Source organism: Nelumbo nucifera, chromosome 4, assembly GCF_055504915.1.
Source record: "Nelumbo nucifera cultivar China Antique chromosome 4, China Antique-T2T, whole genome shotgun sequence".
Lineage (NCBI taxonomy): Eukaryota > Viridiplantae > Streptophyta > Magnoliopsida > Proteales > Nelumbonaceae > Nelumbo > Nelumbo nucifera.
Genome location: NC_142652.1, coordinates 330,470 through 350,355, shown reverse-complemented (window position 1 = coordinate 350,355; position 19,886 = coordinate 330,470). Strand labels below are relative to the sequence as shown.

Sequence of the window (19,886 nt, the reverse complement as noted above, 5' to 3'; positions counted from 1 at the left end):
ATCTTTTATTTGCAGATATGATAAGGGATTATACTTATCTCTTAAAGAGAGTTCAGATCCAAATACAAGATTTAGATTATGAAACTTCTAATGGGATTAGGAGAATCTCTCTTTAAGGCTATAAATAGAGGAGAAGGGCGAACCCCAATTCACCCAATCAGATTACAGATTCAAGAGAGAAGATAACTCCAGTTGGACTGACATTATCTTTTGCTCTTGCCTTCTCCTATTGCTGCCGCCATTGCCAGTTCGATCTCTACTTGTAGGAGCGATCAAGAAAGATTCTTGATATCAGTTTTTGGAGAAAAACTGATATGAAGTCGTGCTCACTCGCACTCCATTAGATTCTTGGTGAAGAATCAGGTTCTTGTTGAAGGACCACCCAGCTGTTTCTGCTCCACCCTACACTGTGTCATATTCAGTGGGAACAGTCTTTGGAGATCTCCTTGGGCATGAATACTTTCATTGGGAGTTGCTACTACTCTGTATCAGGTATATCCCTCTCCTACCTTTTTGGTTTCAGAACTGGTCTGGTTTAGGGTTCAGGATTGATCATTGAAAATACAATTTTCTAAAATAGGGAATGTGATTCCCACATGGGAGAGAGAGAAATTTTTGAAATTTCGCCCAACCTACCTGTAGGGTTCGGCTATCCATATGATGGATCTCTCATCCCTTCACAATCGACATCAAGTATGCGATCAAGCTAGGGCGAGCTCGGCCTGCCGACAACACCAGCTCATCCCAAAACCATTCCGCACGCCACGCCCCCATGAACACCTTTATCGCGACTATAGGAACAGCTCGCCGAACCGTACGCCACAAGACCTGCGGGTGACCTATAACCGCCGCACGGATCTAGTAACTGGCAACTCAACACGTCCCCAAACTACGGAAACAGCTCCATAGGAGACTCAAAGGCATTACCTGATGGCAACTGAACCTTAGATAGCTATAAAACGACCCGATGAGCACTCAAAAAGGTATACGCACAAACTCTCTCACATATTCTCACTCAAATCTCCTTACTCACTTAAGCATCGGAGTGTCTTCCCGGGTAAAGACGGTACAATTCAGCATTGCCAAATGCGATACGAGGGAATACTTCAAACGTAAAATATTTTCAGAAAGTTCGTTGGCACTTTGAGAAGGGGGCGGATTACCACCTATTGTAAATCAACAGCGAACTGCACACATAGATATTCCCGATGTGCAGTTGGATGCTTTGTTTTCAGAGCGTAGGATTTTTGCTATCTTTGGTTTCTTCTTCATTCCAGAGGGGTGTGGATATACACGTGGCTATACCAACTACGACTGAATGTCATAGGTTGCGTACGAGGCGCAACTCTGTTGCCTATATGTACGAAGAATTGAGGCAAATCCCTAGCTGAGAAAGGGAGCCGGGAAAACTAATTTCATCTATCAATCGGCGTTGATGGCGCTTAATCCACAGCTGTTTCCTAACGGCATGCCCGTTCCATTTGAGAACGAGATGTTCGTCTTGTCCAGGGATGGAGTTGAATTTGAGATCGATAAGATCTCAGGGTCAGTTTCTCACCTGTTTATCACTCTATGTCTGCACAAGTTGTGTCGAATTGAATGATCATTTTGAGTTTGGATTGATGAGTTTAATGCCTTTGCATCCTTTTTAACTGATGTTTGTGATTTCATGTAAAAATTTCTTAGAGACTTTATATCCATGTCATGGTTTCTATCCCCTAAAGAGACCTCTGGCTGTTTGGTTCATATAACTTTTCTATAGGATTATGTACTTCGTCCTAGTTTGTATACCAATTATGTGTTCAGTGAAATATAGGACAAGATTTATGGAATTTATGCAAAAGATTTATAGTTTAGAAATGCATTGCCTTCAAAATTTTTTACATTTGTTATCTGCGGTTTATCCTTTTTTTCTTTGCATTAATTTTTAATCCGCGTTCTGTTTAGTTTTTTCTCTTAATTTATTCGGAAAAGCATATATTGATCTTAGCAAATATGATCAGTAGTAACATGTATTGTAGGGTATTCGTTGAAATTGTACAAGATGATGGAGGAATTGTAATTTAGAGAAGAACTGCTTTAATTTTTTTTTTAAGAAATGTAACATCTATAAATATGCCGTTTTTTTTTTTTTCTATAGGTTAACTTTATATCTATATGCTGTTCACTAAACCAATTGCAGTTCTTAATTTGGGTAGATGATGCAATATTTTTGGAACTCTCAAAATGGCTAACCTAAATATTTCAATATTTTCTTGATCACTAACTAGTCTTTGTTATATGTATGTTGCGATCAGATCTAATGGAGGTAATGTTAAAGCAAAGGGGACAATCTACTTGTCGAACATACGGATGGTGTTTGTTGCTAGTAAACCAGTTGGCAGTTTTGCTGCTTTTGATATGCCTCTGGTAAATAATTTCTTCTGATTCTTATAATGTCAATTGCTTTTCCTAGTTTTTTGTTTGGGTAAAGTGTTCTGGTAGCCAATCACTCTGACAAATATTAAATATTTATTGAGTAGACATTTGTCTCTGGATGTTTTGCCCTCAAGTAGCTCTAAATGTTCTATTGGATAGTTATTATGTGCATCCCCAAAGTGGTGGCTTCATACCTTATCAAGTTATCAACTAGAATTTTGCAACTTCCTGGTTAGGCACATACAATTTCTGGATTAATAGGTTGCCTTACTAAACTAATGCTGACAAGAAAAATTAAAGGGAAGATGATGGACAAGGATATATGAAATAGTGGTGGTTTTTTGATGCTCTTATTGGTAGCTTTGTGCATTGGTAAATTCTCAGGCAAACAAGTGTGTGAATGTGGGTTTAAGTCTGAGAGCAGCCACATTGTGCAAATTGCCAAATGTTAGGTGCATATCTGCCTACCCCTCCCAAGACCCTGGGTAGCCAGGATTATAGTGGGAAATATGATGATTATAGTATAAAGAGGAATGTAATATAGCATGCATGATGTTAAATAGGACAATATATATCATTTTTTTTTTGAAATTTCAGATTTTCTGGCTCAGTATGGAGGCTTCCTTGAATAGAATCTATGTATTCCTTGGTTGAGATGCCTGAGATTCTCCAATGTGTTCTCTAGTTTTTTGGAAAATATAACAGGGATTGTTATGCGATTTCTTATCCTGTTGGGCTTTGTTCAGCACTTTTCCATCTTGACTGTTTTTTTTTTTTATTTTTTTTTTATTTTGTAGATATCATGTTAAGGATTTATTTCATGTCATGATGTCAATACACTCTTTATTTTATGTTTGGGCGACATCTTCCCATAGTTAAGTTTCTAGTGGCCATTCCTAATAGGGAATTTGCATGGTTGTAGCCACTAGCCAGTATAGTTTTTCATAGCAACACAAGATGATGCATTTTATTGGGCTGCTTGATATTTGTGGCTAAACCAAGGAACATTTTTTGTTATTCCACAACAAGTTATATTAGATAGCTTGATAAATCCATAGTTGTCAAGGTGCCCAAGCGATTCTAGGTGACAACAGAGCACCTAGTTGTCTTGTTGCCTAGGCAATAAGAATTTTATAAAGTAACAAGCTAAATTTTAGTTTATCTCCCTAGTTTTATATACCAATCAGCATTCATATTATATTAATTGAAAAATAGCAATTCTCTTTGTTAGTAACATTAAATTCTCTTGCAAAACATGGCAAAGCATCATATATGAATGACTAGTATTTTAAATATTTAATGTTAGTTTGGCTAGTTTCCACCATTGAAGCAAAGCTATGGTGAGAAAGGTTGGGATGATGGCTCTTGACAGCCTATGTGGCAAAAACCTAATTGGACATCTTGAAGGGTGGCTGGTTTTTCATGAAGAAAGTAAATGAAGGGTACAAGTAACAGATGGCATGGAGGATTGTAGGACGTTTATTGGAGGGGACATAAGAAGCCGTCTGGTTCATAACTGATCCATCTAGGACATTGGTCTGATATCTGGTCACTTATGCCCTGTTTGGCATTGTTCCTCCTTATTTCTGTTCCTGAGAAAATTTCTGTTCTAGAACATTTTTCTTGTTTTCTATTCCTGAGAAACAAAGGATGCATTTGGTTGAATGTTCCTGAAAAATGTCTTTCCTGGGAAATGTCTTCTGTTATATTACCCTATAAAGGGATGGCCTTTTGAAGCCACTGCACTATTGGTTGTGGTTTCCCTTTCATTTTCTTTGGTGTAGTGTCTTCTCTTGATTATTTGTGGTCATGTGGTTGAGAGAAGGTAGTAGGAGTTGACAGAAAGGGAAGACAGTTTCCCTTTCAAACCAAAAATACTGCTCTGCATTAGTTAAGGTAAGAAGTGATTAAGGGAGTAACATGAGATAGAGAAATCTATAGCAATTGGTAATTCAAACCACGGCATCCTGTAACATCTTCAAAATATACTTTGAAAATTAAAACTGAGATCTACCATTTTGTACTCTATTTAAACAATTCAACGCTTACCTTGGTTAGTACTCTGTTTAAATGTTTCAGTCGAAACAAGACAAACAAAGGAACAATGATTTCTACCATTTTTGTAGGTAAAATGAAGGAAAAAAGGAGATCTTATCTGTGGGATTTTTACCAACCAAAAGGGATTTGGTAACTCGAACCAATAGCCATGGAGAGAGCTGAAGTTCAACCAACTTGCAAAATCGAGAACAGTGGGAAAATGACAAAAACAATGACACAGATGTATAGTTTTGCAGGTAAAACAGAGGGAAAAAACCAAAAAAGAGATCTTACCTGTGGGATCTTATTGCTGGTGGAGAAAGATGTTGGGAGAGGGTTGGTAGCAATGGGAGACTTCTTGGTGCAAAGAAGAAAGAAGGACGTAAGGCTTCTAGGTGCGGTGATAGAAAGAAGAAGAGGAGATTTTAACCAATGTCTTTTTTTTCTGATTGAATTTACAAAACTGACCCTCTCACGTGGGAAGCCATCACACGTTCGCTATTTTAAAAGGATGATGTGCATGTGCATATTCCTGGGAAATGAGGTCTTCCTTACTCCATAGGAACACGTTCTGGGCACAATGTTCTTGTTCCGGAACAAGCCATTACTCATTCAAATGGTGTCCCAAATGCATTTCTGCTCCTGAGAAACAAGAAGAATACAAGAAATTGTAGAGAAAGGGCTGATTAGTTTGTGGTCCCACTGGTTTATCTATTATTGATGATATTTTCTGCTGTTAGCTTTAGCTGCTGTTATTTTTTTCTTCTTTCATATTGGCAGCAGGGATATTCCTATCATTGTAACTGTGGTTATTGTCAACTGAAATGTTTCGGAGAAAGGATGTGAAACTGGGCCTTAAGTGATCACGTGTTGGTTGGTCATTGAGCTTCTGTATAGATGGAAATAAAGATGTATCTTTGTTTACCTCAAATTAGCATATTGTAGCCATGTCCAAGACTTGCATGCAGGGGGTAAGCAAGCTTCAATGGGATTCTCATTCGTTCGACATCTCCACCATGCTGGAACAACCTAAGTCTATACATAATAATAAAAGAGAATGATGATGAAGGCTTTGATAAAGGTTGGATAAATGATTTGGATGACAGAGAAGACGACTTTGAAAATGAAGCAAGCAGAGGAAGCATGCTGAAAGGAGGAAAGAGGGATAGATTAATTGATGAACCCATGAACACTGAAATCCTCTACATAGTAGAGATGCTAGAAAGTGTAAAAAATAATACTACAGCTGTTGACCAAGGGGAAAGAATGTTGAGTCTAATCTTCATGAATTCTAGTGAGTTGGTTGCATGGGAATTGGTAAGGAATGATTTTACAGGGATGGAGGGCAGCACTCCACATCCTATGCCAATGCAATGGGTATGGAAAGAAATAGAAGAGACAATTTCAAGTAAGATCTGAATGAAAGAGGTTTTGAAAGAGGAGCTAAACCTCTCAAGATATACACTAGGAAGAATGATGAGGGGGAAGGAAAGGAAGAGAAAGAAGAGAAATGGGATTGAATGGCTGAAATGTGGAGTGGATACAATGAGGGTAATGGATTAAGATGGGAGAAGAGGTGAGAGGTAATTTAGAACCTAGAGGAGTAAACAAATAGATAGAAGCAATGGGGATCCTAAGTTGGAATGTCTAGTGTTTAAGTGCCAAAAAAAGAAGATTCATTAAGGACATGTTTTGGAAAGAGAAGCCCAATATGGTTCTAACTCAAGAATCCAAACTAGTAGAGATAGACAAAAGATGGGTTAGGAGCATTTGGGCTTGTAGGAGTTTAAGTTGGTTCATAGTACCATCTTGGGGATTATTAGGTAGGATTCTAAAGGAGCTAGTAAGCCAATATATGATCTTGGTCAAGATGAAAAGTTTGAAATATGGATTTCACAGGTAATGACAAATGTATATGAGCTAGATGTGTATAGGGAAAGTAGTGCAATGTGGGAGGTGCTTTATGCAATTAGAAGGCTTTGTGAGGACTCATGGTGTCTAGGGCTGACTTTAATGTATTAGATATACTGAGAAGATGAAAATTCCCAATTAAAATATCGCAAGTAATGTTAATTATTTGAAGGAACTACCTCTACTACAAGCAAGCTACACCTAGTCAAGTTAAAAGAGGGATCTGACAAGGAGACCCTTTATCCCCTTTGTTATTTACCTTGGTGGCTGAGATCATTAGTAAATTGTTGCAAACAGCTGATGGGAGGAATCTGTTTCGAGGTTTTAGGGTGGGAAGACAAGATGAAGTGGTTTTCATTTGTAGTTTGCAGATGACACTCTAATTCTGGGGGAGTTTAGGAGTTTGAGGATGTGAGAAATCTTAGGGAAATTTTGGAAATTGTGGAAAGGGTGTCGGGGCTGAAGGTGAATTTAGCGAAGTGTAGCTTTGTGGGGATCCAAATGACCAGATTAGAGATACAAGAGAGTGATGCTATCCTTGGGTGTGGGATCCAAGAGTGGCCTATGAGATAGTTGGGACTTCCTTTGGGGGGGGGGTTTGAGCGAGGTAAGATTTTGGGAGGGGGTTTTGGAGAGATTCGTGAAAAGGTTAACTTCTTGGAAAAGGAACTATATCTCAAAAGGGAGTAGAGTAACCTTAATCAATTCTACTCTTATGAACCTTCCAACTTATTAATTTTTAGTCTTTAAAGCCCCTGTTAAAGTAGTGCAAGAAATTGAGAGATCAATGAGGAATTTCCTTTGGGACTCGGGAGGGAGTGACCAAAAAAAACATTTCTTGAATTGGGTAGAGGTTTGTAATCTAAGAGAAGGAGGTGGCTTAGGTTTGGGACGACTAGTAGAGAAGAATAAGGCTTTATAATAAATTAGTTTCTATTATTGATAAAAATGGTGAAATTTTGGGAAGACTTATGAATTAATTCCTTTTCTTGAACTTCACCAAAATGTCCAGCTGTCCTTGAAAAGTTGTGTGGCTGGGGTAAATTTGGGAGAGGAGTACTTGCCACTTTTGGCTGAGATCCTAGGATGTGAGGTGAGAGCTTGGCCCCTGAAGTACCTAGGCATGCTGTTGAGGGGAAACTATATCACTTTTGCTAAAAAAATTAGCATCTTGGAAGAGAAACTATATCTCTTTTGGGGGGAAGAATTATGTTGATCAAGTCCACCTTAGCTAATCTGCCCATCTATTACCTCTCCACCTTTAGAATCCCGATGAAAATCACAAAGCAATTGGAAAATTGATGAGGGATTTTTTGTGGGAGCCAGGAGATGAAAAGAAAGATCATTTGGTGAAGTGGGAACAGGTGTGTAAACCAAAGGAGCAAGGAGGCTTGGGAATTGGGAACCTGATTAAGAGGAATGTAACTCTCTTAGGAAAGTGGTTATGGAGATTTCCCTTAGAGGAAGACAAATTGTGGCACAAGACCATTGAAAGCGTTCATGGTGTTGTGGGAAATGGCTGGGATGCAAAACTGGCGCCTCACACTTCTGCAAGTTCCCCTTGGAAAGCAATCTCTGAGGTACTACCTACTTTTTTAAATTCTATCCGTTATGATGTGGGATGTGAGAACAAAATCTTATTTTGGGAAGACCTTTGGCTTGGGGACCTACCACTCAAAAATGCAATTCCCAGTACTATCTAACAAACCTCAAGAGCGAGCTGATTTCTAGGTTAGGCAGGCCTTCATCACATGGTTTAAATTGAGATTTCAGGTTCAGAAGGGGGTTGAGGGACAACAAGTGTGAATCCCTTATCCTTTTACTCTCTCTCTTGGAAAAGGTTTTGTTGGATCAAAATCTCTTGGATGGTAGAGTTTGGTACCCCTCCCCTGATGGTCACTTCTCCTGTGCTTCTTTCTTTAACCTCCTTATTAGTTTAGAACCCTTGGGGGTAAATCTCCCGGTGAGAGAAGTTTGGCACAAACCAATCCCTCCTAAGGTTCAGGCTCTATGTTAAGGCCAAATAATTGCCTCTCTCCTAATGTGTGTCTCCTTTGCAAGGCCGGTGGTGAGTCTTGTTCATTTGTAACTTGTATTTGGGACTACTGCTCTCTTTTTGGTTGTAGATGGGTACCCCCTCAGGATGTGGCTAGCCTATTTAACTCCAGTTTCTTAAGGCAACAAAAGAAAAGGGGAAGATCTTTATGGAAAATCATAAGAGCAGCCTTGGTATGGACCATTTGGGAGGAGAGAAACCAAAGAATCTTCCAAGAAAAGAGTAGATCAATGGAGGAAGTGATTGAATCCATAAGGATCAGATCTGCACATTGGGCTAAAAATTTGGAGCTGTTTAGAGATGTTTCCACAAATGACTTATTATGGAAATGGTCTAAAGTGGTACAAACAGATACACACAAAGAAGTAGTGATAACGGAATGGAAACCTCCAAGGCCAAACAAATTGAAATTAAATTTTGATGGGAGCTCCCTTGGTAATCCGGGGAGGGCGGGTATAGGGGGAGTTTTTAGGAACCATCTAGGTGCAGTTGTGGCTTTATTCTTTGGGTCAATTGGATTTGGTGACTCAGTTAAGGCTGAGACAATGGCTCTCTTACAAGGACTAAAACTAGCAACACATATGGGTGTTAGAGAGCTTGAAGTGGAAGGAGATTCCTTATTGGTTATTTCTTGGGCAAAGCAAACTAGTTCAGCTCATTGGAAATATAAATTTGCTTTTAGGGAAATTGACCACCTTGCAAAAAGTTGTAACGCTAGCTTTGGATGGGTAAAGAGAACAGCAAATGGACTGGTGGATGTTCTCATAAGACAAGGAGTGGACATACCCACTCTATTTTGGGCAATGTTGTAATCTGTATTAGTAAAGGGGGGCACGGTAAGCAGGGTGGCCATTCTGGTTTCCGATGTATTTGAGCTATTGTGTAGCAAGGATCTGTAATTTTTTCAAGCATTAATAAATTACTCTTTGTGCTGATAAAAAAAAGGTTGTGATAAGAGGATTTGGGCTCTTGATGTTAAAGGTTCCTACTCTTGTGCTTCATTCTTTAGAAATTTGATTCCCTTTGTTTATCCTCGGCCCTTTGCTGCTAGAGAGTTGTGGTCCAGTCTGATTCTTCCAAAAGTAAAGATGTTTTGTCAGGAAGTTGTCAACCAAATCATTAACACCTTGGGAAGGCTCCAAAGGAAGTGAAAAAGTTGGTATCTTTAACCTCATGTATCTTTTGTCTGAAGAGTGGGGAGTCTACTAACCACTCTTTTGCACAACAAGTTTGGCAACACTTCTTTTATGTGGTGGGTAGGATTTGGTATGCACCAAGTGAGGTGGTGGAGGTGCAATTTTGTGTAGTGTGGTGTGAAAGGAATGCTAGATTTTTTGAGGAAATTCACAAATTAGGCAAAGAGCTCACTCTAATCAGGGTGGCACATTGGGTGCTGGTGATAGAGGAGTTTAAAGGACTTTTGTTAAATAATTTATTAAGGGGAAGGCAAATAGTGGCTAGGTTCCAGATGAGCAAACAACAAACTTTGCTGGTTTGGTCTCCTCCTGCAGCAGGTTTAATGAAGTTTAATTTTGATGGGTGTTGCCTTGAGAATCTTGGACCCCTAGGGGTGGGGGATGCTGCGAGAGATCAGCATGGTAATAGTACTCTTTCTACTCATTGGAGCTTACGATATTAGAAGAGCAGGTTAATTGAGCTTTTGGACAAAGTGGAGGTGTCATTTGTTCAACCTTTCATGTGAAGGCAAAGTAGCAAAATGGATTCTTATCGGATTTGCTGTCAATGTGTGTAAACGGAGATGGATACAACGACCTAGAAAAGGTTCTTACAATTTGAACCTTGAAGCAAAAAAGTTCGCTCTTCGAAGATTGCAAGAGTTAGGACCAACAATTCTTGAAGATCAGGGAAGAGAGGAAATCTACAATTTTCCTAGTCGGAGAAGCAACACAGTGGTTGAAGGGTTTTGTTGATGGTGTGATGTTCTCTGTTAGAACTATAGGTTGGAGAAGTTCTTTGAGATAGAAGGTATGAGACGGTATTGCAGTGGAATAGGAAAGGTTGGTTTGTAACCATGGTAGAGTTCTCTGAAGAAGCAAATATGCAAATGGTCTACCTACCAGAAGGAAAGGATAGTAGTGGCTGGAAGAGGATCTCTAAAGAACTGCAATAGTACTTGTGCTTCACAACCTTAGAAATTCTGAGAGAGAAGTTGAAGGAAAAACTAAAGAAGGCGCTTGTCCTATAGAAACGAAGGAGAGCCCAGAGTCTAACAGGACTACAGTGAGTTCCAGTGACGACTAACAAAAGAAATGGGGGTTGGTTCTCATTGCTAGCTTGCATAACGTGCCAAAGTTGTTGATGGAGGTGGAAAATGGTGACCGGGAGAAGAGGCATGTTATTACTGCAAAGGAGAAACTGAGTGATTGGAGACTAATATTGGATTCAATGGTGAAATAGCTTAAGAGTAAAAATGTTGTCGCCTTTTTTCCTTTTAGCAATAATAAGGCTATCATTGACATAGGAGATGAAGTGATGGAAGTTTCAACAATGAAAACTGATTTGGGGCTGGTTTTGTTTGAAAGGTGGAAGACATCCTGTATCGAGAAAGAATTTACCAAAGCAAGCCCTATAGTAAAGTTGGTAGGGTTTACGTCCAACCCCTGGAAAGGATATCTAGTTGTTAGAATAATATCTACGGTAGGTGGATCTTTGGAAGGTTTTTGCTTTGATGAGTTGTACGTTGTGAAGGCTAAGGTGCTTGGGGTGAAACCGTAGTGCTTTCCTCGCTCCTATGATCTGTGGATGGAAGGGCGTTGAAGGAAGGTCTAGATCGCTACGAAAGTCGAAGTGGTGCTATGGAATGGTTATTTTGAGGTTGAAGAAGATGATGAACTGGCACGATGTTTCTCACGCGGCGGAAGGAGAGGAAGGAAAGGGGAGTGGAAAGGAAGTTTTAGGTTCGTAAGATGAAGTCTTACGATTTGGGCCGAGAGAAGAGGATAACAAAAGAGGAAAGTTATTTAATATTTTTAAAGAGGCTGACAAAAAGGCATTTGTAAGTAATGGCAATAAGGTAATTTCTAGAAGGAATAGGTGTTAACAAGCTGACTTTAGTTGGTGCGGAGTTTGGGCCATGTGGGCTTTGCCGCTTGAATAGTTGAGATGGGCCGAATAGGCTAGATAGCCCAAAAGGTGTTGTGCCCAAGTCAATCAACTCTCGTGTTTCATCTTTCAACCACGTGATATAAAAGGAAAGGGTAATTATGGACAATAACTTGCATCCATCTTCTTCCTTTTAAGCTCTGATCATCTCTCTCTCTCTCATCATTTGAGACATAGAAGAAAGAAGACTAGTAGGGGTTTGGCCATCTAGGAGGTTGGTGAGTCTAATTGATTGATGGTGAAAAGAGTAGCAGGATTTAAATATCATGTCTCAAAACCTCCTAATAGGTTAGGAAAGGTGAAGAAAGAGGTGTGGGAGTGGGTGACCACAAAGTTTGTTTGCACTGAACAGTTTAGCTCATCAAATTGTTTGAAAGCTTCGAAGGCTGAAATAGGATCAGATGCGATCCCATATGATTCTCAAATGCTTTTGCTAGATTTTGAGGATGGTGTCTCACAAGGCAGGGTTGTGGTAGAGAAGCGTTTTCGGGTCTTGATGACAATTGTTTCCTTTGAACCAGCTGAGATTGAGGGGGGCGGAGTAATTACTCTTGGCGATGCATCAAAGAGTAAAGTAAGTTCAAGAGGGATTGGTAGTAAGGAGTTGGATTTGGTTTTCACGGGAGAAACGAGTGTAGTGGAATTGGATCAGGTGTGCGAGTAGGAAGTTTTGAGAAAACCAGTTTTAGTAGGAAAATTGGGGGGTGGATTTAGGTAGGAGGATTGAAGGAATTTCGGAAAATACTGTTAATGACACTCTTAATACAGGGGAACTGAGAAAATCAAGAGGGTTGGGAAATAGGCAGTTCACGTGATCAAAGTCTTTCATCAACTTAAGGAAGGGCTTGTTGGGGATGACCCTTGTTGCAGATTCAAGAGAGCTAACAAAAGGAAGGGATCAAAACTCAAGGCTCAAGGCTAGAGGTCAAACCTTTTTGAAAGATAGAGATAAGGCAACCTCTTTGGAGTTAGGCTCAGCCAAAAAGATTTCAGGTTCACTTCAATCTAATCAAAAAGTTGAAGACTCACAAAGGAAGAAGGGGGGGAAAAATAGGATAAAGCTTACAAAAGAGAAGGAAGGTGAATAGAACATTAGCTGGGAAGGAAGACCTAGAAAAGGTGGCTGTGGAGGGAGGGGGGAAGGGTGAAAAGAACAGGAGTGTTGGAAAATAATGCAGTTGCAGAAGCTCAAGGTGAGGAAGAAGAGGAAAGGAGAGGGGGGAGTGGAGTTGAAGAGTTTTTTGAGGAAGGTAACTCTGAGAAGGGGAGAGTAGATATTGATCATCTAGTAGATAGACACAGGTGGCAATTGGAAAATCTCTCGGGTTATTCTTTTTTGGAGGGGAAGCAACAATGAAAAAAGCAGTTGAATAGTTTAAAAAAAACAGAAAGGAAGAATTTAACAAACCGAGAGTTCTTGCGGAAGGGGTAAGGCTTGGGAGGAAGGTGAAGGGGGAGAAGAAGGAATTGTGGACGAAGAATGATTGGGGGTGGTGTGAAGTGGCTGCTGACGAGGAGGGAAGGTTAATAGTTTTAGCAGAAGTCTTTCTTTGGTGCATGGATTAGTCTATTTGCCTTCAAGGTTTTGTTTCAAGTACATCTTATCCTGGTTGGAATAGAAGAGAGAAAGGTTTGATAAAGGATCGAGCTGTTGGCATTTGCCGGTTTTTATTTGCAGTTTGGATATTTTTTCTGTTGTTTCTGGTAAAAGCCCTAGGAAGGGTTGGTTTTCAAGTCTGTAATTTGGATGTTTGCATTAATTCAAGGTTTGAAACTAATATACCAGTAGGGGTGGAGAGATGTCATTGTCGAAGGGGATTGGTCAGACTGTAATATATGTTGGATAAAAGCACAGGATCATCTACCCTGGGAATTTCAGGGAGTGGTAGCATTTGGAATTTCATTGAATGCCTTATTCAATTGGGTTCCTAGGTCTACAAATGTGTTGGCAAATTCCCTAGCAAGAGAAGGGGTGGGGAATGAGTCTTTAGTTTGGGGCTGCCCAGGTCCAGACTGTAATTTGTAAATTTTATGTTGTGGTGTTTTATTTTTAGTGGTGCTCCTTTGTATTTGTTTATGCTCTGATGTTCTGTTTTGAATAGTTGGGGTTTCTTTTTTAAACATATTTCAGTTACTTGTTCTGAGTTGGACAGATTTTTGTTCTCTATAGTCTTGGAGGAGAATTGGGAAAGCCTATTTGCAGAGCACTTTCAAGACCAATGTTAGATCGTTGCCCTAGCCCTTATGTTGGCTTACTTAGGAAAGACATCTTATAGGCCCTTCACCTTTTTTTATTTTAATAATATATGGCTTTCAAATCCTTTCTTTATACAAAAGGTAATGGAATGGTGGGAAGAGGGAGGAATGGAGGAAGGATGGAAAGGATATATCTTCCATGAAAAGCTTGAAATTTTGAAAGCTAGAACCGAAGTATGGAATAAAGGAGGAATTTGAAAGGCTAGAAGAGAGGAAGGAATGAATTCGTATTAGAATTGAGCAGTTGGATCTAAAAGATGCCTGAAGACAATGGAAAAATCAGGTAACAATTGAAAAAGTAGTTTAAATAATCTTGATGCGAGAGGAAATGAGTTGGAGGTAGAAGCCAAGGTGTAAGTTTTGAAGAAAAGATTTGTCTCCCCAAACCCCTTTCCTAGCAAGAAGATTTGGCCCTCTGTGGTTCCTTTAATGTGTGCCTTTTTGTTTGGGAGGCTTCTTGTGGGTGTATCAACACTCTCAACAAAAGTTTAAGGTAAAGGAAAGGCCATCTTTATATTGCATATGTGTTATGTGCATGAAGGATGGTGAATCTTGTGGCCATCTGTTGATCAACTGCGAAATAGCCCGTACTCTTTGGCAGTCTTTTCTGGAGTTCTCTCAGGATAGCAGCTACCATTGGGTGCCTCCTAATTCAGTTAAGGATTTCGTTATTCAATGGACTGGCTGCAAAGTAGCAGTGATTCATGCTGTCATGTGGTGCATTTGGGGGAAATGCAATAAGAGATTTTTTTAAGAGTTCATCCTTAGAAGAGTTGAAAGGAAGAACTCGGTGTATTATTATTTCATGGCTGAGAGTTGACAAACTTTTCAGAGGTATTTCCTTTGGGGATTTGGAGAGGCTTGAGGGAAGTCTTGAGCTCTAATGTTGGGACAGAGTTCTTCAGTACTATTGCTTCCCTAAGGCTGCTTTCTGACTTTATTTTATAGTTTGATGGAAGTTGCAGGAAGACTTTAAACCACAGAGGACTTTCTGGGGTTGGGGGTTGCATTTTAAAGTCCAATGGTGAATTGATTTGGGATTTTAATGGTCTGATTGGAGGCAGAGACTGTTGAAGCAAAAGTCCATGCCCTACCGGTGGGTTTGAGATGCACTAGGGATCTTAACATTACTTCAATAGTGGTGGAAGGAGACTCAAGCTTGGTGATATGCTGGATGAAGAATCAGAAAGATGGGAATTCATTTGGGCTTTTAGTGGTCCAATTAGAGACAGAGACTGTTGAAGCCGAAGTCCATGCCTTATTGGTGGGTTTGAGCTGTAGTAGGGATCTTAACATTACTTCAATAGTGGTGGGAGGAGACTCAAGCTTGTTGATCTTCTGGATGAACAATCAGAAAGATGGTCCCTAGAGACTGATTAGCTTCCTAAATGAGATTAAAGAAATCACATTGTCATCCATTGTGTGTTTAGATGGATTCTCGCAAACTCAATAGTGTAGCGGATGGCCTAGCTAAATCTGGGGTGGGAAGGGGTGCTTTGTACAGTGATGTTACTTTACCTGTGTAAATTCTTAGGGATGGGTGATGGGTCTTGTGTGGTGCTTTTTGCTTTTGTTAGGTTGTTTTGTACATCCCCTCCCCTTTTCCTTTTTGCAATGAATCTTTTCTAAAAAAAGTGGTTGAAGAAGGGAGATGGGATACTAGAATCTTCCATGCGGAGACAAATGGAAGAAGGAAGAAGTTTGTGCCAAGATTGGAGCTAGAAGGGGAGACCATTAATTGGGATGAAGACATTGCTAAAGTCTTTGTGGATCATTTCAAATCCATCCACAATGGACCTTTGGAGAGTAGATTATTTCTTATAGGTGTGTAATGGCTTGTCTTGATGTGTTAGGTGTTTTTAGCAAGTTGAAGATGAACTTCAATGTTGATGAAATTAAGGAAGCAATGTTTTTGATTGATAGATCTAACGCCTCAAGGCCAAATGGATTTTTTATGGCTTTCTTCCAAGATTGTTGAGGATCTAGAAATTAGATCTAGTGGGGGTCTTTTGTAAGTTTTTTGATAGAGGTTGGATGAACTTAGGTGTCAATGCAACTTTTTAAGCAGTTGTTCAAAGAAAACAGATGGTAGCCCTTGAAATACTTCAATAATCTTAGTTGGGAATTCGTATGAGATTATTGAAAAGGTCTTGTCTCTAAGGTTGAAAAAGGCACTACAAACCCTTTTCACCCAATTTCTGGAGCTTTCTTTTGTTTAAGAAATAAAAAGGGGCAGTCCAGTGCACGAGGCTCCCACCAATGCATGGTCTGGGCAGGGACAGAATCTTGATTGCTGATTAGTGTGTGAAAGAAAAGAAGAGAAAGGGTGAAATAGGTTGGTGTATCAGCGAAACATAGAACAAGCATATGATCTAGTTGATTGGTCTTTCCTTTTGGAGGGAATGGGGAAATGTGGATTGGAGGGTGGAAAGAATTGGAGCTGCCCAATTTATAGAGGAATCAAGAACTTTCAAGTACAAAGGTCACCCAGTTTCTTTTTCACTGCAGCAATTACAGGTTTCCTAAAATAAGGTTGGTCTATCTGCCCTGTGTTTTGCTAAAACATCTTCCAATCCATTTTCTGTTCTTCTTACCTATCCAAAATTTGCATTAACCTTTCTTGCAAGACAATCAATCTCCCTGAAAGAAAATCTGTAATTCCATGGTGCTGACTGGATTTTCTTTGCCCAAGAAATCACCAAGAGTGAATCTCATTAACTTCCAATTTTCTAACTCCTAGTTGTGATGTAATCCTCTTTCTCGATGAGATTGGATAATAAGTGAGGTATCTAAGGCTAGTGATTAGCCTTTGTGAATGGGTTTTAGGACTTAAAAGAGTTAATTTGGTGAAAAGTTGTGTTGTTGGAATAAATATGGAGGCAAAGGAGATGGGGAGATTGTTTTCTTTGTTAGTTTGAAACCCTAGGGATGCATTTGTTTTGTGGTCTGGGAAGGGGGAAAATGATATTCTTCTCTTCCCATGTTTGGTTTGTGGGATGTCATGAGATGGGATGGGAGAAAGGTGCGATTATAGTCCTCAATTCTTGTAGTATTTTCAAGAGTTAATATTAGATCCATTACTTATGAGAAATTATTAATTATTTAATAAAATCAACAAAATAATTTAATTAATTTTGCGAGGGCCTTCAGGTGTAGGGGGGTGTGGTAAGGGATGAGGTGAGCATATAATTGCTCTCTTTTCAGAACCCGTTTGACTGGAGATTCTATATTTGCTAAGTTCCGAGCAGTACTGGAGGGGGTGCAGCTCACAAGACAGTTAAACGTGGACAGGTTGATAATTGAGGGGTATTCTAAGATGGTAGTTGGGTGACTGACTGATACAGACTTTGTTATTTGGACCTACAGGGAAGCTGTGAAGAAATTCAAATTGTTAAAATCTAATATGACTAAGGATTCTTTGGAAGTCTACTAATGGATTGGCAGATTTTCTAGCTAAGCAAGGGGTATATAGGGAATCTATGTTTTGGGCTCAATTATAAGCTGATTTGTTTTCGAGGCTGCATCTTGCACCTACTTTTGTGATGCCTCTTTGTATACTTACTAGTTTAATTAATTAATGAATATGTTGTCCTTTACCTATCAAAAAAATTAATTAATTTTTGAGGAAAAAGACAATTTATTAAATAAAATAAAATAGATAAATCATAAAAATATTAGTTAACTAAAAATAATTTAATAATTAACTATAAATTAATAATAAAAGTATTAAAATTATTAATTAGCTAACAATAAATATTAATAAAATAAAATTAATAATTGGTATTGGAGCTGTTGTTCCCACTATTTTCCCATTCTTCAGCCAAACAGTGGAATGTGAAAAATTTCCACCCATTTTCCCTTTCTCATCCCACCCCACCAAAATCTTCCCTGAAATCAAATGCAACCTAGGGTTGTAAGCTTTGTTGGCCTGGTGGTCAAGAGACTCTCTAAGAAGTTGGTTATATGGAAGAGAAACTATATAATGGTGGTGGAGAATCATGTTAAGTCCACATTAACGAACTCAGTTTATATCCTTTAAACCTTTAGGATCCCAATGCTAGTGCCCAAGAGATTAGAGAAAATCATGAGAGATTTCTTGTGGGAGCAGGGAGGATCCAAGAAGGATCGTCTAGTGAAATGGGAGACTGTGGGCAGGTGTAAAGAGAAAGGGGGTCTAGGCTTAGGGAATCTAGTGATAAAATACTGCTCTTTTAGGAAATGGATATGGGGATTACATTGCCATTGTAAACTGATCAGTTGTGGCACAAGGTAAAAGTGAGCATACATAGTATGTTGGATAATGGTTGGGATACTGATTTAGTTGCTTGAGCAACTTTGGCCTCCCCCTGGATGGCATTCCATAGTATTCTTTCCGTTTTCTTGAATTCCACAATTTTTCTTGAAATCCATTAGATATGTTGCTTATTTTTGTAATAACATGCTGTTATGGAATCTATTCCTGTGTTTGTAATGAGATCTTGCTTCGGTGTTGACCTTTTCTTTAAAAGAGGTCTCAGGGATATGGAGCTTTCCTTTGTCATTAGTCTGCTTTAAATTCTTAGTGCTGTTTTCCTAGATACCTCTTGTTCAGATAACCTCGTTAGGATTGCTTCTTTTCAAGTTTGTTTAATTGTACCTCCTTTGTTAGAGCCTTTTACTTTCCCAGCCTTCCTTGCCATCCTTTCCTGTTAAGGTGGTTTGGAGTGGACTACTGCCACATCAATTAGTGCTCTTTGTAGGGAGGTTGCTCTTGAGAAAATGACCAAATTGGCGCTCATCACCACATATTTATTCTCTTTTGTTTTTCACTTTTTCTAATGGAGTGATTATTCACTAGTATATTTGTTTCGTGCATTTGGGATTGGTTTTCCTATCTTTTTGGTTGCAGATGAACACCTCCTCAAGATGTGGCTGGCTTCTTCAACACAGGTCTTTTGGTATTAATAAATAGGAGAACAATGTGGAGATGTACAAGAGTGGTGACCCTATGGATCGTGTGGGAGGAGGTGAAACACAATAATCTTCAAAAGGCAAAGAGAATAAAAGAGCTGTTATAGAATGCATAACTATGAGGGTGCTACACTAGATGACTTTAGAGGTGTTTAATTCATTCTCGATGGATGATATCTCTAGAAAATGTAGAGTAGTAGCTAAGTCTTCAATTGGTAAAACCAAAGATCATGGGCAATGGGTACCACCAGGCAATGACAGAATTAGAACTTTGATGGAAGCTCTTTGGGAAATCTAGAACCTGTGGAAATTTACTCAAAGGTTGCAATGGTGCTGTTATTGCACTCTATTCCAGGCTGGTTGGAGCTGGTGATTCAATCAAGACAGCTGTTGGCTTTGCTGCAACTCTGCATAGGTTAAAGATACCTAAAGTTCTAAACTTTAAAAATATTGAGATGGAAGAAGACTCAAAAGTGGTGGTTCAATCGTCAATGGTTGAAGAACAATAGCCAGCCGCTATGGTTTTTCTTAATCAATAGCTGCTATGGATATTTTGACAATACAGGAGGGAAATAAAATGGTTAGCAAGGGAGGTAGAGGCTGAGTTCAGATGGGTGCTAAGAATGGAATGTTCTTACTGACATTTTAGCTAAATAGGGGATCAATTAGTGATTTAAAACAGGCGTAGTGTATTTCAATGTTGCGTATTGCTTATGCCCATGGACATGTTTGGTGTTGCCACAAGGGGTTTGGAATAAAGGGAGTATGTAAAATTATGAATGAAAGATATTTAACATTACATTAGCTATTTGAAATAATGGTAAAATACTTAAGCTACCCCTATGTTTTAGCAAATGGACTTAAATTTTGCCCTACTGTTTGAAAAATCACTTAGTACCCCTATGTTTTCTGACAATTGGCAAAATCCTCCCTTACCGTTAGTGTGTCGTTACAATCCGTTCGCATGTGATGTCACTTGACTTGTATAATTTTTCTTAATTCCAAAACTACCTTTTTACAGTTGACTTTGCCTTTAATTGTTCAAATTTTCAAAATAAAATAGTTCCTTTTTTTTTTTTTATCTCTATATCCTCGCTTTAGTTCAGGATTGCTGTTAGAGTTCATCTGCAATGCT

General features: G+C 39.1%; 1 protein-coding gene across 3 annotated transcripts in view; it reads left to right on the top strand.

Annotated features, from left to right (window-relative positions):
- Window positions 1–1,309: 1,309 nt before the first annotated feature.
- Window positions 1,310–19,886, top strand: part of LOC104591947 (classical AGP protein) — a 29,792-nt gene continuing 11,215 nt past the window's right edge. Inside the window, exons 1-2 of one of the 3 annotated variants that reach the window (XM_088903691.1) lie at window positions 1,310–1,545; window positions 2,298–2,409. In XM_088903691.1, the coding sequence (XP_088759817.1) occupies window positions 1,436–1,545; window positions 2,298–2,409 (222 nt within the window). In that variant the 5' untranslated portion in view covers window positions 1,310–1,435. The remainder of the gene's footprint in view (window positions 1,546–2,297; window positions 2,410–19,886) is intronic. The other 2 variants (XM_010251106.3, XM_088903692.1) reach the window with 2 other exon arrangements.